General features: G+C 49.4%; 1 protein-coding gene across 19 annotated transcripts in view; it reads left to right on the top strand.

Annotated features, from left to right (window-relative positions):
• TTC7B (tetratricopeptide repeat domain 7B) overlaps positions 1–25434 on the top strand; it is a 245992-nt gene that overhangs the window by 13418 nt on the left and 207140 nt on the right. For 18 of the 19 annotated variants that reach the window (XM_070594411.1, XM_070594407.1, XM_070594404.1 and 15 more), the window contains exons 2-3: positions 9669–9823; positions 15495–15663. In XM_070594411.1, coding sequence (XP_070450512.1) covers positions 9669–9823; positions 15495–15663 — 324 coding nt within the window. Of the gene's footprint in view, positions 1–9668; positions 9824–15494; positions 15664–25434 lie in introns of those variants that run through there. The other variant, XM_070594409.1, reaches the window with a different exon arrangement.

The following is a 25434-nucleotide window of genomic DNA, read 5'->3' as shown; positions in this document are numbered from 1 at the left end:
GGACCCAGTGGGCCCACCCAAATAATCCAGGCTATTCCTCCCATCTCGAGAGCCTTAATTTAATCACATCTGCACAGTCCCTTGCCATGTAAGGTGACATATTCACAGGTTCCAGTGATTAGGACATGGATATTTGGGAGGGGGACTTTATTCTGTCTCCCACACTTCCAGTCCCATCCATTCGTGAGTCTTGTTTATTTTACCTCCAGACTGTGTCCTCACTCAGTCTGTCTCTCCCTTTCTGCACTGTTTCTCACCTCTCACCCCCATGTCCGAGTCGCTGTCGCCTCTCACCGACTCTTGCAGTAGCCTTCTGACCACTTCTGCCATTGCCTCCACCCACTCCAACCCTGAGTTCATTCTCCACACAGCAGACAGAGGGAGCTTCTCAAAACCTAGATCAGATCATTTCCTCCCTCTGCTTACACTGCCCCCTCCACAAAGACCTCCGCTTGCACTTGGAATGAATGCCATGCTCTGCCCTTACCCGCCTCTCTGACTACCCAGCCCTGGTCCATTTGTCTGCTCCAGCCCCACTGGCCTCCTTGCTGTTCCTAGAACATACTGGTTGTGTTCCCACCATAGGGCCCTTGGGAGAATGCTCTTCCCTCAGATCTCTGCACGGCTGACTCTGTCTGGTCAGTGAAGTCTCAAATGCACTCTCCATGGACATCCTTTCCGTGATCTGATCTCCCAGTCTCAAGTAGTCCCCTAGTCACTTGCTAGCATGCCACCTGTTTTAGTTCTCTGCACATCTCTTACCACTGTCTGGCCTTTTTCTGGTTTGTTTCCCTGTCTGGAAGTATAAGCTCCATGAGGGCAGAGACCTCCTCTGTCTCGTTCCCTGCTCTAAGTCCCTGGTGCTGGCAGGTGCTGCATAAATGCTGGCGGATGAGTGAACGTGCAGAGCGCTGTGACAAACGTGGTTAGCTCGGCCGAGGGGGCTGGGCAGGCTTCTCCAAGGTGACCCTGAGAGGTGTCTCACACGATGCCTGGGGTTTTGGCAGGAGAAGGGAGGGAGGTACAGCATGTCCAGATACCCTGAGTTGAGAGATTGCCACGGCCTGGGAAGGATGCTGAGGGCCTGGCATGTGTGTGCCTGAGAGGCTGGTGGCCCAGGGAGAGTGGGAGCTGGGCTCCCGGTGGTAACTGCAGACTTAAAAATCCTTCCCTTGGTTCTGAGATGGTCTAGGTCACGTGGACTCCTCTGCGGGCCACCAAACCAGCTGCTCTAGATTTAGAGCACGCTGTGACACAGGCCATCCGTTTTCTCTGTAAATTAACCAGTTAGTGTTTTGTGTAGGTGATGAATGTACATGGTAATAAAAATCAAACAGTACAAAAGGGAGTATAGAGAAAAGTAACTGCCTTCCTCTGTGGTCTCTGTGTCCTCTTGCTCCCTTCCACAGAAGCTGCCGCTCTTAGGACTTTCCCGGGGGTCCTTTCAGAAACACCAGGTATATCTGCTACCTTTATAAGAAAGTATGTTGTTGGTTTGGGTTTTTTACCCGCAATAGTGACATATTGCACACCCAGTTTTATATCTCTCTATCTTTGTGATTGTTATCTATTGCTGTGTAACAAACCATCCCAAAACTTAGTGCTTTAAAACAACCGCCTTTTATTTTTTTTCATGGTTCTGGGCTTGCCAGGGCTCGCATGTGCATCTGCGGCCAGCGTAGGTCAGCGCAGTGACGTTGCTGCCCTTGGCCGGGTCTCTTACGTGGCTCAGCCGTGGCTGAGACAACTCAGCTCTGTTCCATGTGGCCTTTCAGCCTCCTTGTCCCAGGCTAGTCTGAGCACGTTCTCATGGTGGTCACGGAGAAGTGAGAGGGAAGCAGAAGTGAATAAGCCCTTTCCCAAGCTTCTGTGTGTGTCAAATTTGCTACTGTCCCATCGGTCACGTGGCCAAGCCCAGGGTCAGTGCAGAAGGCCACAGAGCATGTGGATTCAGGGAGGCATGAAGCCCCGGGGCCATTTGTGCAGTCAGCCTACCACGGAGCTGTATTTAGGCGTGTTCCCTTTGTTTAATGGACATGCTGTGTGCCGTCGCATGGGGTACTCCGTAAGCCATTTAGCAGGTCCCCTGTTGAGGATCCTACAGGTTGTTTTCTATCCTTTGCTTTACCAGTAGGGCTGTGTGTAGTGAACATCCCTATCTGTATATCTTTGTGCTCAAGAGTGCATGCGTCTATGGGATAAGCTGCCAGAACAGGAATTTCTGGGTCAGATGGTACAGGTACATGAATCGTTTTAGAGATATTGCTAAGTTGCCCTCTATAGACACTCATCCCGTTTATGCTCCTACCAGCACTATCCTCCAGTGTCTGTTTCCCTCTCAACACTCTGGTGGGTTGGGGAAGTACTGCAGATGTCAAGGTGCCCGTGACTGACAAGAAGCCGAATGAACGAGGGGATGAAATTCACGGAGGTCGTCCTGGGACTAAGAAATGGAGAGCCTGGCTGTCTTTGCTGGGTAACAGAGGAGACACTGAAGAACCGGTTCCTGCTTGAATAGGGGTTTGTTTTTTTCTCTTGGATTGGAGCTGCAGCAGGAAGGGTTTGAATAGACCTAAATGCTTCTCTATTGACATATAAACCACGTGTTTGAGATTTTTTGTATTGATATCAAGTACACCCTGGAACAGAGTAGAAACTCTAAGTTTTTTCTTTACCAGGTAATCAAACCTTTGTGTGTTCTGCTTATCCGGCAAAGGCGAAGGCAGTGAGGAAGGGGCATTCACCTCAAGTGGCAAAGGCCACAGCCCCCCCTTCCCTGGGGGATCAGGGAGCCCGAGGCCGCCTGGCGCTGAGCTCTGCCAGCCGCGAGGCTTACGGGATTGTCTGTTTGGAGATGAACCGAGGGACCAGGGTCCCTGCTGGGGGCTAGTTCCCTGCGCTCTGCTCCATGAGGCTCCTCAGGAGTGGCCTCTGTTCGGCTTCAGGCCTTATCTCTATATAAGTTGCTGGTGAGCTGGTTTCTGCAGCCTCACTTCAACCCCTAAAAATACCCGTGGGAAGGGTGAAACCAGCCCTGGGCGCCCCGAGTCCCTCCTCACTCCGGTCCCCGGAATCCCAGCAGGTGGAGCCGGAAAGGGACTTAGAAACTGCCTGTGGGGCCTTGCAGCGGACACTTGAGTAGCTTGGCCAGGGTCACACAGCTGGTTGTGAGGGAAGCGGGAACCCTTCTCTCGATGCCCATGTGCACATGGTTTGTGCCCGGCGTGCCGGGGTGACAGCATAGGGAGACGGCCTGGGTTCATGGCCCAGCTCCAAGATGGACTGGCTCTGTGACCTTTGGCCTGTTGCTTCGCCGCTAGTGCCTGGTTCCCTGTCTGTAAGATGGAGATGGAGAGAATAGTGGTATTGACGTCCCGGTGTTGTTTGGAGGACTAACAGGATGATATAAACTTCTTAGCACACTCCATGGTATTTAGTGAGAACTCAGTGTGGCTTGGCTGGTAGTGAACGTTGTACCACATGTGCATCTTCCTACAAGACTGCCAGCCTCTTGAGCAACGGGGGGTGTGTCTCAGGGCTTTCCAGCCCCACTAGATCCAACAGAACCATTCTGGGAAATAGTAAGTCCAAAATGAATGCAAATAACAGTAATAGTAATTAACATTTATTCAGTACCCGCTTTGTACTATATGCGTTACATATATTATCTCACAGTAGCCAGGTGAGGAAACTAAAGCTTAGAGAGGTTAAGTAACTTGCCCAGTGCCACACAGCTGGTAAGGAAAGGAGCTTGGATTCAAGCCCAGGGCTCCCTGAGGCCAGAGTTCTTTCCTCCACATTGGACTGCTGTACTGGGCTTTTCCGTTCTGGAAAGTACATGCCTGGCCCTACCTTGCAGTCCTGCGGCTCCACCTGCAGCTGTGGAATGCCCGGTTGTGCTCTGCTCTGTGCCTGGTGAGTGTGAGAAGGCAAGTAGGGCGGGGGGAGACCTCGATTTCAGTCTCTCATGAGGCAGAATACTGATGTACGGGTCCCCGTTCTCTGTTACACCTGGAAGCTTGCGGAGTCCGTAGGGCTCGCGCGGTCCCTTCCCACTTCTCACGGATCGCTTTCTTCCGTTGCCTCATGTCCAGTGTCCTGAAAACTGTTTTTTCACGTATTCTGTCTTGTTGTGGTGGTTATTTCATAGAGGAGGGTAAATCTGTTCCATCTTGGCTGGAAGGGAAAGTCTATATTTAACATTTTGATCCTCTTTTGTTTTATAGTTAATTCTTTAATCCAGCTGGAATTAATTTTCTTGGGTGCCCTGAGGTGCCTTTTTTCCCTTGTGCCTCATTGTCCTAGCATGTAGCTGGACACACCATTGGGCAATAGCAGCTGGTTGGGGGCCGTTTTGTTGCTGGTGGATTCTGATCGGGAGCCTGTGAGGTCCTTGACAAGCGCAGCCAGAGTCTGGGGCGCGTTGGTCCGGCGCCGCGCCCCCTCCGTTGTTAGGACTGAGGCCTGCAGCCTCTGCATCATTTTCTGGCCTGAGCTGTCGACGGGTTTAAGATCTCTGCCCTCCTGGTGGGGAGAAGGAGGGTCGGGGAAGTCACCTTTTTAAAGAAGAACAAAGAAAACCTAATTTTCTTGGGAGATTAGTTGGAGCCTAAAAATTTTAAAAATTTAAAAAATGATTTTGTAGCCGTTATGCTAAATTTTCAAATTAGATTGTAAGCTCTTTGCTGAGAGCATACCGCTCCTTCCAGAACTGAGGAGCTGATCCTTGCCTACCTAGCAGGAAACTCCCCCAACTGTTCCCCTTGTCCTCTCCCTGTCCTTCATGGTTCAGCGCCAACAGACTGCTGGGAGTTCCCCAAACAACGAGGCTGTGTCATGCCTTGGCATATTCTGTCCCTTCTGCCTGGATGTCTTTCCCCACGTTTTCCACCTTGCAGACATACACCTGTCATATTCTGGGTGAAGGCTTTGTCCCCTTCTCCTCCACCCATCTGGGCCTGTACACATCGCTATTAGATCTGCATTGTGTTGAATGCTCCTGAAGGACTAGAACCTCCATGAGGGAAGGACCATGTCTCCTAATTCTGAGGAGAGCCTCTTTGTCTCAGGGGAGCCTTTCCCACGGCACTCCTGGGTCTTCCCGATAGAGCTGGGCTCTCTCCACAGGCTGGCTGCAAGATTCTGGTATATTCCCTGGTGTCAGGAGATCAATGAACTAAAAGGACATGGATCCCACAGAGCACCAGAGGAGTGGTTTTTACACGGCTCTTTAACCATGCGGGCCTTTGGTTAGATAAACGTTTCTGCGAGCCTCCATGTAAAACCAAGGAAACAGGAGAGGCGAAGGGCCTGAGGGTTCTGCCTAAGCCCTCGGTTGCGTTCTGCGGGATTCTGTTTAGGAACGAGAGGACCTGGGGTGAGAGTTGGTGAGGAGCTCTCGGGCAGTGGCTCTCAACTTCAAGCCTGTGCCGTGTTTGGGAGATCTAGTTAGGATACTAGTTTGGCCACTGTCACAAAGGTCAGAATAACAGTGACTTAAGCAACAACAAGGTAAAGTTAATGTTTCTCTCTCATGTAATAATTGATCATAAACAGCCCAGGGCTCGGTGGCAGCTCCTGGGTGTCGGGAATCAAGGCTCCTTATTTGTGCTGCTCTGCCATTCTAGTAGGTGGCTTCCATCTCGTGATCTAGACAGATATGCCATTTTCCATCAGCACAGCCACATTCCAGCTAGTGGGGTAGGGTGAAGAGGACCTGGAGGGCAAGCCCCTTCCCTCCAAGGGCACAGTCCAGAAGCTGCATACAACACTTCTGCTGACATCCCGTTGGCCATAGCGTAGTCACATGGCAGCATCTAGCTCCCAGGGAGCCTGGGAAATGTAGTCTTTTGCTTGACAGCTATGTGCACTGATAAAGCTTGGGGATTCTAATGTAAAGGAAGAAGAGGTGAATGAATATCTGGGGACAACTGGCAGATTCTGCCACAGGCAGGGCCAGGCCTAACCCTGGAGGATGCAGTCCAAGTGCCTCGGCCTGTTGTCCAATTAATGCACCATTTATTGAGGACTGACTGTGTGCCAGATGTTGTCCTCAGGCCTGGGACGTAAAAATAAGTAGCACACAGATGCTTCCTTCAAGCCTGTCCTTACAGTCTAAAAGTGGCAGACAGTTATAGAAACACCTAGGTTGGGGTGCTCAAGGTTCCTGGGGCAGCTGGAGGTGGCTTGGGATGGGGTACATGTGGGGAGAGATCAGCGGTAGGTGTTTACCAGTAATGCTGAATGGTGTCCTCAGCATTCCAGAGTATTCCAAAGGCTTGGAGGAGTGAACTGGGCTAGCACATGCATGCAGAGGACTTGGCCAGGACCTGTTTTCCATGCCAAGGGATTCGGACCTCATCCTGTGGTGGTGGGGCTGAGTAGGGAGGCAGGGGGAGGAGGAACCATTAAGCCCCCACTTTCTGCTCCCAGCTGAGTCTCTTGCTTGACTTCTTACACACCCACACCCCGCTCTCCAGCCACTCGGTTTAATGTACTTTCCTTGCCTTTGTATTTTTCTTATGCTGTTCCCTCCTCCTGGTTTGCTCTTCCCTGTATTGTTTACTAGTCCAGATCCTCCTCATCCTTTAAGGCCCAGTTGAGAGGTGTGGTCACTCCAGGCCACAGCGTTTCCCCCTGAGAACTCGTTAACTCTACTCCACAGTCTTGCTATGGTCGTGGTATTGTCCCCATCTTATAAATGGGGACTTGATGCTTCAAGAGGGTAAGTAACGTGCCCCCCTCCCACAGCTGGAAAGAAGTAGCAGAGGCCCTGATCTGTGGTCCTTTCTTATGGTGGGGGTTCTGCTCAGGGCAGCCATTTCCAGAGCAAAGTCAGAGGAACCCGCAGCGTGGAGGCCAGCGGGGGGCGGGGAATAATGTGGAATAATGCAGAATAGCGCGGAATAATGGGGAGAGAGGAATCCTCAGTTCAGGCGTACAGAGGGGCTTTCTTAGAATCCCAAAGTGCTGAGGTTAAATCCTAGGGCCAAAGTCAGTGAGAAACTGGGATGTAAATCTAGGACCCTGAACCTCATTTTATTTTTTGGAAATTTAAAACGTACAGAAAATTAACTCAGTGTATACTGATCATCTCACTACTCAGAAGTAACCGCTATTAATGTCCCAACATATACACTTCCAATTTTGGAAGAAGAGTTCCAGTTTTTTCTAAAAGTAATATAAAATGATTCTGCTCAATAAAAATGATTCAAATGACCAAGATGAGAGTTAAAAACTTATCCCAAATCTCATCTTTCAGAAATTCCTGTCATTTACTCTTAAGTGGTACTCATTCTAGACATCTTTCTAGGAACGTGGACAGATACCAAGATCAACTGACCTACTTTTATCAACACTGATCATACTTCTGTCCAGTTTGATAGCCACCAGCCTCGTGTGGCTCTCTACCACTTGAAATGTGGCAGGTTCCAATTGAGACGTGCTACAAGTATAAAGCACACGCTCAATCTGGAAAACTTAATATGAACAAAGAATGTAAAATATCTCAATAATTTAAAAATATCGATTACTTGTTAAACTGATAATATTTTGGATATATTGAGTTAAATAAAATATATTATTAAAATTAATTTCACTTGTTACTTTTTTCTTTTTTAATAAAGCTCCTAGAATTATAAAAATAACATGTCGTTTGTATGTATTTCTATTGGACAGTAGTACTCTATTTAAAAAATAAAGCGTTAATAAATATTAATGGGAAAAAAGAAACCAAAGGGAATCTAAAGGAATTGTTGAGCTCCAAATAAACACTTCACCACATGGTGTCATTTCCTAACAGTTCAAAAAGTTTAAAAAAGATTAGAATCATGTTTTTTTTCTTTAAGCATATATTACAGTGTTTTGAAAGATGAGGCGTGGCCCTCTGAGGCTCCTCCCAGTTTTTGGTATGTTGTTGCTTTTCATTGTGTTGGTTTCTAGAGGTTGGTCGTACCCCGTTCCCTGACTGTAATTCTGTGGGCATGTGGTATTCCGTGTGTCAACGCTCTGATACTCACAGTCAGCCTTTTGCCTACACGTCCTTCATTGCTGGGTCCTGCAGTTCTTTATTGGCTGGATTTCACTCGGAGGAAGGACTCCTGCTTCAGGGAGGATGCTGCTCGTGGCTTTCGTACCTGACGTACCTGGCTGGTGTTTCAGCTGTGTCCAGTCCACTTGGGTTATACTTTGTGACCCTCTGTCCTCTGCAGACATTGCGTCATTGTCTTCTGGTGTAGGAGGCTGTGGTGGTCCTGCCTGACGTTCTCATCTTTTTCTTCTTGGACAACTGAAGAAATCTTGTGTTCAGTAACTTAACTGAGCCCTGTTTTAGTGCTGCTTGGCTCCTCCAACGACCCTGTTCTCTTCTCTAAAAGATTATTTTAGGCTTCCCAGTGCACGGATAGAGGCACTGCTGGGAACTATGGGCTCGGAAGCTTTGGCTCACTGGCCAGAGGACTTGGAAAGGCTCTCGTTATAGCTCTCAGCCTTCAGTGGCCCTACTACCCACAATCTCAGTGGGTCCTCCATGATTATTTTTTAAGTTAATTTTAGATTGCACAAATAATAGGCAAATCTGTTCTCATTTTCTGTATCATTCTGGGACCAGAATGTTAAATGGTAAATGATAAAGCTAAAGTCCATTTTGGCCTCTAACCCCAGCTGAGGTCCTCCTCTCCTGCACCCCAGCGGTAACTGCAATCATGGATTTGAGGTGTATCCTTGCAGACCTTTTGTTTTGTTTTGTTTTTTGAGGAAGATTGGCCCTGAGCTAACATCCGTGCCCATCTTCCTCTATTTTTTATATGTAGGATGCCTGCCACAGCATGGCCTGATAAGCGGTGCGTAGGTCTGCACTCAGAATCCGAACCGGAACTGCTCTTATATTTTAATACAGTTATGTTCTGTCCCATCACAGAAAAAATAGACTGTGCTCAGGCTGGTGTATGAATTGTTCTAGGTTTATTCAGAATGTCTAGATGTGTGGATTCCAAAGAGCTGCTCCTGGAGTGAGCTTTTTATTCTCTTTAATGAGCCAACGCAGACATTGACAAAGTTATAACTGTAAGTAGTGTACTCTTCGGAATAAAACCTTCATAAACATCCCCAGGTACCAGTATCTGTATAGTTTTGACTTTTAGGCAGAAACAGATTACATGCATTCAGGTCATTTTGACACAAACTGGTTTTAAGAATCCGATAGTACAAGACATTCTGTCAGCTCATATCCATATATAAGGCCATGGAACACAAAAGAGCTAGGAGATTTCACTGAATCACTCTTGGAAAATATATAGTATTGGGGTTTTTGTATGTGTTTTGTAAAGATCATACTGAGCAAAACATAAGACAACTTTGTGTTTTTTCTACTGAACTTGAGCTCTCTCCATGTTAATATGCATCCATCTTTCCAGAGTCAATAAACGTGTGACAAAGGAACGACTGGGTGCTTGAGCTTCCAGCTGTTTGAGTACATACTACTGGAATGTTCTTTACTAATGAACTGAATCACTGTAAGATGGTGCCTACTGGGACTCCATCTAAGGTTATGAAGTTCCAGAAGGGCCTTGCTGGGGGCCTGGAGCAGGAGGTGGTCCTGATTCTTGGGGGTTTCCCGGCACACAGGCCCATCCTGGATCCCATTTAGCTTCTCCCTTTGTTCTGTGTAGATGACATGGCAGAACTCCTCCTCGGGGAGTCGAAGCTGGAGCAGTACCTGAAGGAGCACCCCCTGCGCCAGGGGGCCAGTCCCCGAGGCCCCAGGCCCCAGCTGACTGAGGTGCGCAAGCATCTGACCGCCGCCCTGGACCGAGGGAACCTCAAGGTACTGTGGGTCTCTGGGATGGCGGGGCGACAGTGTGGAGAGGCTGGCTCCACCTCCTCGGGGCGTGCAGTTGCAAAGGATGACAGCGATGAACCGGGCAATGTTGGGGGCACAGCTGCACACTGCCGTGGCTTGTCTTCCCAGCTCCCTGTGTGACTGTGTGTCAACCCCTAGGCTGGCTGTGGGTCCAATAAGGTCTCTCTAGTGAGAGTCTTTAATGACACATTATCCTGAAAAGTGGCACTAATCTTCCCCAGGTGCTTGACATAAAGCTGTTGTATGAGGCCCAGAGCTCAACCTGACACCTTGTCCCACTACGGAAAAGAGAGAAGTTAATCAGGAGTGTCACTTACTGCACGATTTCCTGCCTAAAATATGTGGCTCGTGAATGTCCCAGGCCGCTCTGGCTCAGAGCTGTGTGAGGTGTCATGCTGGTGACAGCAGGCCTGGTAGCTTGCTGTGGGAGGGAACCAGGATGGCCCTTCCCTGAGCAAGGACCCTAGTCAGGCCCCAGGAGACCTTCAGCGCTGCCCTCTGTTCTTCCACTCTGTTTTCTAGTCTCTGTTTATACTCAGCTTTCCCTCTCCTCTCACGTGGCTTTCCTTTCCTGCTTCTTTTGAATCCTCTTTCATCTCCTTGCCTTTGCTCCGCCTGCCCCTCCTCATCCCGTTAGCTCACTTGCTCACTCCTGCTCTGACTGCTTTCCTGAAGTCACCCTCGCTCAGCCCCGCTTCCATCAGCTTCTTTAGGGTCCTTTATTTTTGTTTTTAGAATGTATTTTCTATCGAGGATGGGCAGTCTTCAATGAACTTTTGAAGCTCTGAATTTTTCCTCCTCCTTTCCCTCCCTTCCTCCTTCCCTCTTTCCTTCTTTCAATTGTGGAAAAATGTACATAAGAAACAATTTACCATTTGGCCTTTTTTGTGCATGTGTGAGGAAGATTGGCCCTGAGCTACATCTGTTACCAGTCTTTCTCTTTTGCTTGGGGAAGATTGTCGCTGAGCTAACATCTGTGCTAGTCTTCTGCTTATGTGGAATGCTGCCACAGCGTGGCTTGAGCAGGGGTGCTAGGTCCGTGCCTTGGATCCAAACCTGCAAATCCTAGGCTGCCGAAGCAGAGCACACAAACTTAACTACTATGCCACCGGACCGGCCCCTGGCCGTTTTTCAGAGTACAAGTTCAGTGGCATTAAGTATACTGACATTGCTGTGCAGCCGTCACCACCATCCATCTCCAGAACTGTTTTCATCTTGCAAATCTGAAACTCTGTGCCCATTAAACACTAACTCCCCACCTCCCCTCCTCCCAGCCCCAGGAACGCCCATTCTACTTTCTGTCTCTAGGATTTTTACTCCTCTAGGGACCTCATAAATGAGATCACACAGGATTTATCTTTTTGTGACTGGCTTATTTCATCAGTATAATGTCCTTGAGGCTCATCTATGTTGTGGCATGTGTCAGATTTCCCCTCGTTTTTAAGGCTGAATAATATTCTGCTGTATGTATGTCTGCCACATGTTGTTTATTCTTTCATCTGTCAGTGGACACTTAGATTGCTTTTACCTTTTGCCTATTGTGAAAAATGCTGCTATGAATGTGGGTGTACAAGTATCTCTCTGAGATCTTGCTTTCAGTTCTTTTGGGTATATCCTCGGAAGTGGAATTGCTGGATTATATGGTACTTCTGTGTTTAATATTTTGAGGAGCCACTGCACTATTTTCCATAGCAGCTGCACCGTTTAACATTCTCACTAACAGTGCACAGGATTCCAATTTCTCCACATCCTTGCTAGCATTTTTATTTTATTTTCTGGGTTTTTTTTTTTTTTTGTAGTAGCCATCCTAATAGTTTTGAGGTGGTATTTCCTTATAGTTCTGATTTGCATTTCCCTAATGATTAGTTGAGCATCTTTTCCTGTGCTTGTTGGCCATTTGCATATCTTCTTTGGAGAAGTGTCTACTCAAGTTCTCTGCCCATTTTTTAATCAGGTTGGTTTTGTTGTTGTGGTTGAGTTGTACCTCTGACCTTTTAACCTTGATGATTTCTCTTTCGTTTTCCTCTCTTCTGGTCTCAGAGTCCTCTGGGGCCACTTCTTTGGACTTTGCTCTCCTGCTTGTGTGCATTTCCCCCAGAGAAGCCATGTTTTCCTCGGCATTGCTTTTCGTATCTGTACTGGAAACTCGTGCCTATTCCCAAATTGCTGTGTGACCCCAAGGAGGTCATTTCCCTCTCTGGGGCTTAGTTTCTTAGGTTTGAATGGGGTGGGCTGTTGGAGGGTAAGCTTGGACCCCCCCAGCTCCTACATATTCCAAGCCTGTGAGCTTTCATTCTGAGGTGTCCTTCCTCTTTGTCGCCTGCTGCAGTTGAGGGCTTGGGCAACACTTGAATGCATTAGTGTTCGTGCTTGTCTGTTATATAGCCACAGGCTTCTGGAAACCCTGACAGAGAGCCTCCTTTCAAAATGGCCTTTGTGTCTGTCTGTCTCCACTGGACACAGCCCCCAGCGGCCCCTCAGAGGCTGGTTCGAGAGCATCACTTTAACATAGGCAGTCCACATTCTGAAGGACGCCAGGCTGCATCTGGGGCTTTAAAAACCAAGTGTTTTCTCTTTCCTTGTTTGGTTTCTTGCAAAGGGCCCTACCACACTTTCCTCCAAAGTTAGGGAACAGTTGTCTCTGTGACACTAGTGGGTCTTGATCCGTGGGAAAGGGTGGAGGGATGGTGGGCACATGGGTCCACAGCTCACAGCAACAGCCAGTCAGACTCAAGTGTCCCGCCAGGACAGGTGAGGGTATGACTGTGTTAGGGGAGAGCGGTCAAGGGTCACTGTTCCAGGCCTCACGTCTGGCTAGTTCCTTTCCCACTTCCGACCCCTCTAACTTCATTTTGAAAAAAACGAATTTTTTATTTTACCAGGAGCTGGTAGTTTTTGCTCTGCATCCTCTATAACCCTGTGCAGTCGTAGGAACATTGAATTTCAAGTTAGAATTCCTAAGTTTGCATCCTAGTTCTGGATTTATAAACTGTGTGATTTGGGGAAGTTATTCAACCCCTCTGAGCTTCACATTTTTCATCTGTAATTGAACTTAGCTCAGGGCCGTTTTGAGGCACAGATGTGGGAGTTCTTTCACAACCACATGGTGCCAGATACACTGTCATTTATTGCTCCTTTATTGCTTCTCCCTAGAGAATTTTTGCCCTGTTGCCACTTTTTTTTTTTTTTTAAAGATTTTATTTTTTCCTCTTTCTCCCCAAAGCCCCCCCGGCACATAGTTGTATACTCTCCGCCGCGGGTCCTTCTAGCTGTGGCACGCGGGACGCCGCCCCAGCGTGGCCCGACGAGCAGTGTCATGTCCATGCCCAGGACCCGAACCAACGAAACACTGGGCTGCCTGCAGCGGAGCGCGCGAACCCAACCACTCGGCCACGGGGCCAGTCCTAACCCTGTTGCCACTTTTTACCTTCTTCCACCTTATAAAGAATGTTCCAAAGTCGCCCAGCTTTCGCATGGGCGTGTTGCCCCAGTACACTGGCTGCCGTGAAAATCCTTCTCTTCTTGACCTGAAGTCAGCATGTCTCTGGGCTAGGAGCTTGCTAAAGCCCTGAGCAGACCAATATTGTGCAAACACAAGTGGATGAGGCTGGAAGGACCAGAGCAGGGGAGCAGTGTGGTGTGGCAGAAAGAGCCCGGACTAGGAGTCAGCAGACCCGCTTCTGAGTCACGTCAAGAAGACCGCTAATTGTGAGCAAGGCGGCGCGGGCACCATGCTGGAGCTGTTCTCCTCCTGTCCGCAGCCCAGTGGCCGTGGCCAAGCTGTTTCCTCCCGTGCACGAGCCGCAGATGGGGCTTGCCCAGCAAGGCTCTCCCAGTGCGTCCAGACTCTGCCTCTACACTTGTCATTTTCTTCAGGCTCCTGCATATTTTCCATCTGGCCCTTCACTTTTCTTTTTCTTTTTAATTTTTAAAATTCTTTGAACTTTCTTTTCTTGTAATAAAATATACGTAAGATTTACCATTATAACCATTTTTTTAAATGTCATTAAGTGCATTCACACTGTGGTGTAACCATTGCCACCATCCATCTCCAGAACCAAATACTAACCCCCCGCTCTCCATCCTTCAGTAGCCCATGGTTCTCAGTGCTGGAGGCCTGGGGGACGGAGGGAAGACGCAGCAGAATGTCCTAGGAAGACTTTTCAAAATCTCCGAGTCCCCACCCTGGTGGAGAACCCCTGTGGTGGGTGCTTTTTCTCATGGCTCTTTTTTTCTTAAGTCTGCTTTGATTTCTGTTTGCAAATATAATCCTTGTTTCTTATGTTGGTGCCTCTCCCTTTGGCCACTCTTAAAACCTTGTTGTTCCTGCAGTCCCCTTTGCCCATTCTCTCATCCTCCCTAGTGCTGCCTGTCGCCTCTGCTCCCTTTCAGGAAGTGTCTGGAAGCTGCCCAAGTCGACTGAAATAGCTGCTTCGCCAGGCTCTGGCTGGTTACCTGTGTGTTGCCCACCCCGTCACAGCTATGGATTACAGAACAGTGCAGCTTCCTGGCGTGCTTCCATAAGCTGAAAAGTCTAGCCTTGTATAGCTTGGGTTCCGCGGAGAAGGCCTGGAGAGGGTGATAAGTCTGCTTCCTTATATAGATGGCTGGGTCGCCTCTTCTTCCCCGCTGATGAGAGGGGGCGGGGGAACAGCAGAGGATGAGGCTGGCGGGTGTGGACTGCAGAAGCCAGCTTCTCCTGCCTGGAGAGGAAGGAGAGCCCATCCGAGGACTGTTAGAGCTTGCAGCCTCTGGGGAGGGGACCAGGGGTCAGTCACCTTAACAAGCCAAAATGGCTCAGTGAGCAAAGGTCATCCCTGGAGAGAAGGCAAGTCTTGATTTTGCACCAATTTAAAAAGCCTCTCTTCTTGCGTTGTTGGGTTACAGGCTTGTGGTCCACCTCCATGCAGGATGTCCTTCTTTGAGGCAGGTGCTTATATGTTTTGTTCATAAAGCATTCCTTTCGTTCTTGGCCCAGCCTGGCCCAGCCCAGCTCAGGGGCCTGAAGGGAGGAACCTCAGAGTTTTCCTTTGTTTTGTTTTGCAACAGCTTTATTGAAATATAATTCACATACCATATAATTCGCCCATTTAAAGTGTACAATTCAATGGGTTTTAGTATATTCACAGAGTTGTGCAACCGTTACCTCAATTTTAAAACATTTTTCCTCACCCCCAAAATAAACCTGCAACCATTAGCAGCCTCCTGCCATTCCCCCGGCCTCCCAGCCCTGGGCAAACACTAGTCTACTTTCGGCTTCTGTAGATTTGACCATTCTGGCTGTTTCATAGAATGGAGGAAGCATACAATATGTGGTGACTGAGCTTTCCACCCGGCACAGTGTTTTTGAGGTTTACCCATGGTGTGGCATGGGTCGGCACTTCATTCCTCGTTATGGCTGAGTAATATTACGTTGTGGTCGGACCACATTTTGCTTACCCACTCCTCAGCTGATGGGCGGACATGTGGGTTGTTTCCACTTTGGGGCTGTTGTGAACGGTCCTGCTGTGAACATTTGTGCCTACGTTTTTGTGTGCAGAGCCGGGGGGCTTTGAATCCGTGGATGGCTGGGCCCCGAAGGAGCATCACACATAGTATCGGAGGAAAATGATTTTTTCTCTCCTTTTCCTTCTAGTCAGAATTCCTACAAGAATCCAATCTGATCATGGCCAAGTTGAATTACGTGGAAGGAGATTACAAAGAAGCCCTCAACATTTACGCCCGGGTGGGCCTCGATGACTTGCCGCTCACCGCCGTCCCTCCATACAGGCTGCGGATGATCGCAGAGGCCTACGCCACCAAAGGTGAGCCTGCGCCTGCTCGCCCGTGGGGCTTTCCCCCAGCTCATGCTCTCTGGAGCCAGCAGAGCCCCCTGCAGCCTGCAGTTACCCCTGTGCCCTCGGCTGGGGCCACGCTCTGGCCACTCCCAGCAAGGGCGCTGGAGTCGGCCCCACTGCAGGCGTTGGATAATTTTAAGCCCCGAAACACGGTGTTTCCTCAGAGCCTCAGTTCTTCAATTGTCACTGAAGGAAATGAAGGAAAAACATTTGAACAAAGTTTCCTGATAATTAATATGCAACTTAAGTGAGGACTTTCCTTGGTAATTAAGATGCTGTGCAGCATATAAGGGGTTCTTGCCATGTGATAATTGTCCACATGGCTGAACACATTTTTATTCATTAATGCCACCTCTGGGTTAATTAAGGCTCAGGGTTGCTATATATGGCAGTCACTGTAACAGTCAGTCACCCAGTGTTTAACTGTGTGCCTAGGAGTTCAGGGGTGGAAGGAAGGGTTGACATCCCCCCGATGGCCGTGAAGAAGTTTGTAATTTAATGTGAGAGAATGCAGTCCCATGGAAAGAAAAATGACAGAGAGGCAGGACATGCACAGATGTGACCTTTTCAGGTTGCTATGTCCTCATCTGTGAAATGGGTGTAATCACATCCACTTCATAGAGTTGTGAGGATTAAGTCACATAACGCATGTAAGGTATTTGACGCAGTACCTGGCACATACTGAATGATAGTTTAAAATCTCAGCTCCAAACAAGGCAGTAAATGGTAAAGGCCAGGCCCGGGTAACAACTTTTCAGAGGCAGGAGAGGTCACTGCAGGCCTGCAGAGCCAGGAAGGCTTCCTGGAGGAGGAGAGACACTTTGACTTGGACTTTAATGGCCACAGTAATAAGGGGACCATCTGAGGCAGCTCCTCTCCTTCCTGCCAGCTACTGTGCAAACCATGTGTTGTGACTGCCTGTGGCTGGCACAGAGGCCAGGGCGGCTTAGGGGTTGACCCTCCAGAACAGCAGTGAACTGGCCACTTGGATGCTACCAGCTGTCTGACTTAGTTGTCCTGTGCAATGTTGAACAAACACAGAGCCTGAGGCACACTTAAGAGCTTTGTGATGGGGGTGACAGATTCACCTAGTTCCCCGGGCAACCTCGAGGACCGCCAGATTCATCTCATTGATCTTCTGAACGTCCCTGCGGGCTGGGAAAAGATGCTGTCTCTCTCGACAGAGCATTCTGGCAGTTTAATGGGCACAGTCCTTTGAGGCTGTCTCAGGGGGTCCTGACAGCGCCTGGCCTGTGTTTGCCTCTGTCTGAGCCATGGGGTGTGCTGGGGTCTGTGCCACACAACTGGCCTCTTCTCTCTCTGGTGCTCACTCAGCCACCTCACATGCCTTAGGCTTAAGGGAGATACGTGTGTATGTGTGTCACTTTGGGCCAGGAACAATATTCTGCAATGAGAGCAAAGCTTCACCTGGCACTTTCCAGTCACCTGATTGACCTGGGGCCTGGTGGGGGTTGTAGCCAGGAGTTGGTTGGCTAGTTGGGGGCCGGGGATGGCTCCAGGGCCTGCTTAGCACCAAGAGCTCGGGTCTTAGTATTGGCTCTGAGACAGCCTGGTGATAGGAGGCCGTCTGCAGGGGCCACTGCCAGCTTAGTCTCATGGCTACCATGAAAGGAGGCAGGGGGCATAGGAGACTCGGTTTCTAGGTCTGGCCCTGGGTGATGTGTGGTTAGCATGGGCCCCCAGCCATGCCCCAGCACCTGGCTCTTGGGAGACCTGGCCCTGGCTAGTTTCTAACTGCTATAGGCACACGCAGAGTCACACATGTGCACGGAGAGGGAAGGGTCACTTTTACCTACAGGAAGTGGCCTGCGGCCCAGGAACACCCAGTCCCCGGGAGCCCGGGTTGGCCAGGAGAGATGCAGCACGTAGTGATGCCTGTGAGCAGCAGCACTGGACCATCGGCTCGGGTCCATCCCACCTCCGTCACGTGTGGCTGTACTGGCTGTGAGACCTTGTGCAAGTTCTTAACGTCTTTGTTCCTCACTTTCCCTGTCTGTCGAGCTCTCACTGAGTCGTCATGAGGATTACAGGGGATAGCATAGGTAAAATGCTTAAAACAGTGCCTGGCACGTATTGAGCAGGATGTAAATATTAGCTTGAAGGATAAGTATTTGGTGGGGAACCACTAGAGGTGACTTCTAATAACAGAGAGAAATTGCCCTCTAATTCATGGAGATGCCCAGGGATAGGCCAGTGTTCTGAGGAGGTCTGGAGGCCCTTGGTCCTAGCATCGTGGAGGAGTGTTCTTGGTTTTCCTTTCTTCATCAGGGTCCTTGAGGATTTTCAGGGGAAGATTGCTGACAAGGATTCGATGAATGTTGTGAACTGCTGGCCTGCAGGCCCCCGAGTCAGGGTTTGTTTAGTTGGCTCAGGGTTTCCAACACTTTTGAATTAGTTGCTTACATTTTCCAATTAGAACCATCCAGTTAAAACCCTGGCTTTCTGGCTTCTTTGGAAAGAAGTGAAGAGCTGTGCCCTCTTTCCCCCAGGGCGAGACCAGGTTGGAGCTGAGCACAGCTGCCTCTTGGGTGGGCAGGCATCCGCCCATGCCCTCCCCTGTGCCACCTGCAGCCCGCTGTCGGCAGGTCACCCAGACTTTTCCACGGTGACCTGAGGCCTGACTTGACCAGGGCTTTCAGCCACAACCTGGAAACGTCATTGAACTTACACATCTGCTCTTCCAGCCAAGGTCAGGAGCTCTTTCCCCGGCCAGGTACTGATATCCTTGGCCTGTTGGGTATCGAAGTCAACATCATTGAGTTACTGAGAGGCTCCTGTGGGCTTTCCTGTGCCGTGTTAGGGCTTTCCTGTCTCTTTAATCCTCCCAACCCCTGGTTTACAGACAAAGGAAAGGAGACTGGACGAGGTTCCGAGGAATGACATCAGTGGCTCCTATGTGCCAGGCGCTGTGCCCTTCATTTGGGGATCTCAGTCAGTCTTCACAGCTACCCTGTGATGTAAGCACTATTATTCTTTCCATTTTACAGATGAGAAAACTGAGGCACAGAGGGGTTAGATAACCTGCCCAGGGTCCTACAGCTAGGAAGTGGGAGAGCCAGGACTTGACCTCAGAGACTAGTTCCAGAGCCCAAGCTCTCTTTCTGAGTGGCAGAACGGGGACCCAATCCGAAGAGCCTTCAACTCCAGAACCCATAATCTTAATCCCTCTGCCCTGTTGGCATGTGGATGGGAGCTGGCTTGGGCCAGGTAAGCTTTCCTCAGGTAGAAAACATTCAGGTCACTAGAGAACACTCTAGATTTGTACCTACATCCCTCTTCTCAGCCCCACCTCCCTCGTTCCTCCACTTTAACTCCTTGCCCAGGTTTCTTCCTGTAAGCTCTGTCCCTTAAGCCCATATGTCCTATCTTCTCTGAAGCCCTCTGGGACTCACCCGCTCAGAGTCAGTCGTATTTGATACTGTCATGGCAGTGGATTAGAATTGCATGAAACTCATATTTGAATTAGTTGGACTACTATCGGACACCCTGCTGGTCTGTGAGTTCCTCTAAAGGAAGAACTCTTTGTTTGTTTGTTTGCCATCCTCAGAACTTAGCTCAGTGTCTGGCACATACGTGGTACTCAATTATTGAATGAAATTTATAAAAATTCCCTTGCTTGGATTTCTACTGAGATGCCCGTTATGTAATTCAGGTGATTCTGGGTGCTTTTGCTCCTAGTCTGTCATGGTCAGATGTGTTTTCTCTGCCTATAGGTAACATACTGAGCATATTTCGATGATTCAGAGTCATTCCCTGCCAATATTGGGGAATATCTGTAAGAGCGTGCTGACATCACACCATAACAGGGCCTGACATGGATCTCCTTCCCCAAGATGGGACATGTCAGTTCATTTCCATTATCAGGGCGCTCCTGAGTACATCTCAACTCCCCAGGCCCCTCCACACCTCCTTCCTCTTATCTCTTAAACCCAGGTAGAGAAACAGAGAATGGAAATAGAAGAAATGGAGAAATTCTTTAGCTTCTGGTGGTATTGGGTTAATCAAATGATTAGAGATCTTTGCTCTGAGATACAGATTGAGATCTCAAATGAAATCTCCAGGACACCAAGTGGCCCAGATGTTCTTTTCCCAAATGAGGAGGTTTGGGAATAGTGGACACGTGGCCACTGTCTATTTTGGGACTTAGATCTACTGGACATGGGGTAACTTTCTGCATCTAGGACAGTGGGAGCTGGAAGTGCCTTGCTTTCCTAGAGATGCCCTTTATAAATAGCCTTGATATGTACCCTTTTGTAGTAAAGGGACCAAAAATGCATTGGCTCCAATATGAGGGAAGTCCTGTAACGGTCCTATAATAGTCCAACTGATCAAGGCTGGTGAGGCATCCATGTTCTCTGAGCTTACTGTTCCTTCTCCATCTGCTAGGGCGCGGTCTTCATCTGTGCAACTGAAGCTGGGTTGCTGGCATATTGCAGCTCATGGACAGGGGAAAAGAGAGATGTCTAGGGTGAACAGAAGTAACACACATCAGTTCTGCTGACAGTCCATTGGTGAGAAGTTACTAGAGGACCACAACCGCCAGGCACTTGAGAAGAAGAAGAGATTGAGGGCCATGTAAGCCTCTGATTAGACATGTCCATTGAGTTTGGTCTCTGACCCAGTTGGAACCTGTTGGAAGGTGTGGGGAGAAAGAAGTAGTCTGCACTCAGGTGAATGAAAGAATGAAAGAGGATGTATAGGACCTGAGGCTTGGGATTGGTGCCCCAAAGGAGGGAAATTGTCAACCTGGAAATAGCAGGATGGTATTAAACTTCCTTTCCAGACTGCATAGTGCCCAAGCAGAGAAGGATTGACTCCAAAGAGTAAATGGGACCTTCACAACCATCTCTTACACAGTCTTATTTCCCATTGGGGGAGACTGTACCAGAGATGGTAAGGGGCTTGCACACACACAATAAACTTGAGGCAGGGCCGGGATGAGGACTGGTTCTTGATAGGAAACTTTCCCTCCAAGCTGCATGACCTCTGCACCCGGGTGGAGAAGTTGGAGAAGGTGGCACGATGTTGGGGAACCTCCTCCGTCTTCTCTATTCCTCCTTCACTCCTGGCTTTGAAATTGCTCCTCTGATGCATTGGTTAAGACATGAGATTTTGGAGCCAGACTGCCCAGGTTTGATCTCTAGCTTTGTCACTTATTAGCAATAGGATCTTGGACAAGTTAACTTCACCTCACTGGGGCTCCAGTGTCTCCCTTGGGTTTGACCCCAAATGGACAGACCTCTTCAGAAGCCCCAGGGAACATCCAATGATGGAGAGAGTGGAGAGTTGCCTTAGTGGATCTGCTTTGTCTGGCAGAGGGTTTGGCTCTCAGGATGAGGGACCTGGGGCCAGTACATTTAGAAGGAAATCTTTAGGGGGAGGTCAAGCACAGATTTGAAGCCTGGAGTGCTGCGTAGGGAGGAGAAGTTGTTGATGGTGTTGGAGGATGGGGAGGACCCAGTGCTTGAGGCAGGTGGAGAGTTTATCCTAATGGGATTGCTTGAAGGTAGGGCCCAAGACATGCTTCCTTGTGCACTTCTCCAGTCCTGCCCATGGCTGACCCAGAAGGTTAGAGGTCCTTAGAGTTGGGCTCACATTAATGGTTTTACCACAAAAGGCCATTCACATTGGGATGGATCAGTTAATTCAAGTAGTGTTCCTTTAAGAGGCAAGAATTATTCACACAGCTCTCAGACAACTCTGTCTTCATAAGGAACGTGTCAAATACATTGGCTGAGAAGAGGGGAGACAGCAGAGGAGGAGAGACCATCTCTTGATGGACCTTAGGGAGGAGGGCTTGTCTCTTCTGACTGGACTCTTCTTCCTGGCCGCAGGCCAGGAACTGATCCCTAAAGGCCTCCCCGTCTAGAGTCTGCAGAGCTCATGGACCTCTCCCGCTTCTCAGAGCGCAGGCATGATGAAGACTAGCAGTGGGGGGGCGCTAACTGAATTATATGATGACCTCCCTTTGGACAGTGTTACATCCTTGTTTGCCTTCCTCGTGTGAAACCGGCCCGAGAGCTCTCTTTGGACTGCCGTGTGTTACGAGCATCCTGTCTCAGGGTGCAGCGTCAGAGAAGGAGCGGAGGCATCTGCTGTCTACAGAGGGCAATGCAAAGGGGCAAGGGAGCTCTCAGGGGGATTTTTCAGAAGGGCTGCCTGTTCCTCCCAAGTTTATGAGCACTAATCTTTAAATATAGAACCCATCTCCAAAAAGGTTTGGATCTCAGCCTTCCTCTCCCCAGCTTGGAACCTCAGCTTAGGCCATAAGACTTAAAACATTCATTGGGAAGAGGCCCCTGGAAATTGCTCACTATCTTCCATGAGCCGCCTACTGGAGCAAAATTTCGATGCATCAGCCCAAGGGACCCCGTCGCCTGATGAGGGGATTTTATCAGGTGTTGCTCAGGGGCATCTCCACCACACACTGCTCAGTCCTGGGCAGCTAGGTGGCATCGAAAAATGCTTGAAACAAATTGAGTTGGAAATTCTTCAGATAGTGGGAGGTTTCAACTTGAGTATTGTCATGTCCCCCAAAGGCTGTCACATATGAAGACCACAGAGGAATCATGTACCTTTAAGCAGGGGGTTGCCCCATGAAATATAAAAGAAAGGAGAAGAAGGTGTATCTGCTGTCTCTCCTTAGAGGCTAATTCTAACAGCACCGTATGTCAAGGTGAGGCCAGACTCCTGACAGTGACTTCAGGAATGGGTTTCCTGAAAGCTGGTGTACTTTTCTGCTTCAAAGCTCATTGCTCCATCTTGGAATGTTGTCTCCAAGGAGCAGCCCCAGTTTCCCCCAGGAAAGTGGAGACATGTTCACTGGGGGCTCCAAGGTTGTCACTGTTGGGGGCTCCATCCTTACGGACGTTAGCTTGCTGGTCACACGGGAACATGGGTGTGGTGGGTTGGTTCTGGGCTGGCCAAGCTCCGCCGGTGCCAGAGGCGTCTGGTAGGTAGGCAGTGCTGGTCCATTCTCAGACCTAGGGTCCCGCCCTCTCCAGGCCGTGGGTGGAAGAATTCTGGGCCAGCTGGTGCCTTTGCTCAGCCGACAGCTTCAGGCCCAGGCATGGCGACCAGGGCTTGTCTTTTGAGCCAGCTCACATAGACTGGTAGAAGCTCCAGGGGCATGGTAGAGGCAAGATCTGCGGTCACTTGTGAGCTCAGTGGGAGAGAGCGCCATGAGAGCGATGCAAAGGCTGCTGGGGACATAGGAGTGGGGAGGGCGTGGAGTGGTGGCAGGGTGTCCATGTCATCTGCTCTGCCCAGCCCCAGCCAGCTGCTTGGCAGATGTGGTGAACGAATGTGTTTTGTTCACAGAGAAGATGGAGGTAGATGTGCAAATCAAAGTCAGCAACTCCATTCACAAGGCTTTCTGATGCTGGGGCCAAAGCCCCTGTCCTGGGCATGTGCAGAGGGGGAACAGTAGATGGAGAGTGGGCCTCCCAACCTAAGCTAAAGACTCATTGTGAAGTTCTGCCAAGATCAGTGGCTTAGTGCCCATTCAGTTGTAGGAGAAAGAAAACCCAACCCAGTCTGACTTCATGGGCAGCTGGATTCAGGGCTCAAAGACATGGATGCTTTCTATTTCACCTTCCCCCATGTCTCAGGCTCCAGGTGACTGGAGCAGCTCCAGACTCTGATTCTGTTAGTGTAAGTCTCAGAAATCTCAGCCAGATTCTCATTGTGTCTTGTTGGCCCTGGCTGATCACATTCTCATCTTTGATCTAGCTATGGTGGCCAGTGACATGCGCTGTGACTGGCCCACATGAAGGCTGTGCTGAAGAGGGGTGGGCCCGGCAGGGGAATCAGAGGGAACAGCTGTCCGCAGCATTGGCTCCTCTGCATAGGAGCCCTCTCGTCACAGAGGCCCAGAGCTCTTTATGCCCTTTTCTCTGTGGAGGTGATCCTTGCAGGGGAAAAGGAGAAGGGACAGTTGGGGAGGAGCCAGGTGACTGCTCTGTGACAGTCACTGTGGACTGGAGATGGCCTTGGGACCAGACCACATCAGGTGGGTAAGCCCTGAAGGAAGGGGGCTTTTTGGAGAGGAGCAGTCTCAGGGATGGAGGCTCCAGCCTCATAAATGTGGAGGGCTCTTGGGGGAAGAAAGACTTGTTTGTTGTGGCCTTGGGGATAGGGCCAGAGCCAGGCAGTGGAAGCTAGTCCCATATCTGGAAATCTTTCTAACAGCCACAGCCGCCCCAGGGTTCGGCTGCCCTGAGAGGTGGGGTTCCTGTTGGATTAGCGTCTGTCGAGCCCTGCCTGAAGAGCAGGCATGGCGCTCGGTGAACCGCACCATTGCACTTCCTCCTGAGAACAACCCTGTGCTGCAGGGTTATGGTTCCCTGCAGAGGGCTGAGAGATGAATTTCAGAGGTGAATAGAGTTCACATCAAGGCCTGTGGACTCCAGAACCCACATTCCTGCTTTATTGGGCCGCCGTTCAGTTGGAGCATGACCTCTCATCTGGGCTGGGGGGTGTTGCTGATGAGAGAGTGGTGTCAGATAACCTGCAAACCCTTGATTCTATTTTGTGCTAATATCTGTGCCAGTCTGTCTCTATTTTGCTTGTGGGTCCCCACCACAGCATGGCTGATGAGTGGTCTAGGTCTGTGCCCGGGAACCACACCCACAAACCCAGGCCGCCAAAGCGGAGCGTGCCAAACGTAACCACTAGGCCAGGGGGCTGGCCCCCCTCTATTTTGTGATTCTTAAGTAATTTAATCTAAGTCTCACTTTTCTTATCTGCAAAAAGGAGATAATAATACTCTGAGAAGATCAAATAAGACAAAATGGGAAGATGCTTTGAAATATATAAATCTGAGATCAGCAGAGGGGAATGTGTATAGTCTGACCTCCTGTTCACCTGAGGTTGGGAGCAGCTGGTGATGGTGATGGCCTCACCTTCCCCACGGCCCCATCTCCCCAAGGCCCTGCCTGTCTTGCTCTTTGCTTGGGCAGCCAGTGGTGCTTCTGACTGTCCCTGGGGTTGACCTCCTGCCCCTTCCCCCATAAATTTATTTTATTGTTCTTAATATAGACAAAATACATGTGCATTATATAAAAATCAGAAATACATGCCAGTAGAAGAAAATAAAGCTCTCCATCACCTGCTCTGCCCGGAGCTGACCCCTGTTAACATTTTAGTGTGTTTCCTTCTAGATCTTCTCTCTACTTATCATATGTGTGAATTTTTTTTTATAAAAATAAGATTATCCCACATATACTGCTTTGTGACCTGCCTTTTCCTCTTCAGCACAGATCATAAACGCTTTCCTGACAATAGATACATTTCTGCAACATTTTAGCAACTGTACGGTATTTCATTGTGTGGATAAGCTATAATACATTTAACTAAAAAGCCTCTATTTTTGGACATGGAGGTTGTTTTCAGCTCTTCACCGTTACACATAAGGCTGTGATGAACGCCCTCTCAGCCTGGTCTTTGTGCTTGTTCTTAATGATCTCCCTAGGAGAGGTTTCTAGAAGTGGAGTTTCTGGGTCGAAAGAGAAGCGTTTCCGGACGGCCCTGCAGAACCGCTGCCCCTGTGTGCCTTGCTGCCGGCGGTGTGCGGGAGCAGCTCCTCTCATTCTGGGATAGAATAGAGTCCCTCTGATCTGAAAGTGAACATTTATTCTTCAGTTATATGTGGAGGGTAGGCTATTTGGAAAATAAAGAAAAATGTAAAGCAGAAAGTAAAATCGGTCACCATACAGC

This window comes from Equus przewalskii, chromosome 25 (assembly GCF_037783145.1).
Source record: "Equus przewalskii isolate Varuska chromosome 25, EquPr2, whole genome shotgun sequence".
Classification (NCBI taxonomy): Eukaryota; Metazoa; Chordata; class Mammalia; order Perissodactyla; family Equidae; genus Equus; species Equus przewalskii.
The sequence above is the reverse complement of the archived record's forward strand: the minus strand, read 5'-3'. Positions and strand labels throughout refer to the sequence as shown.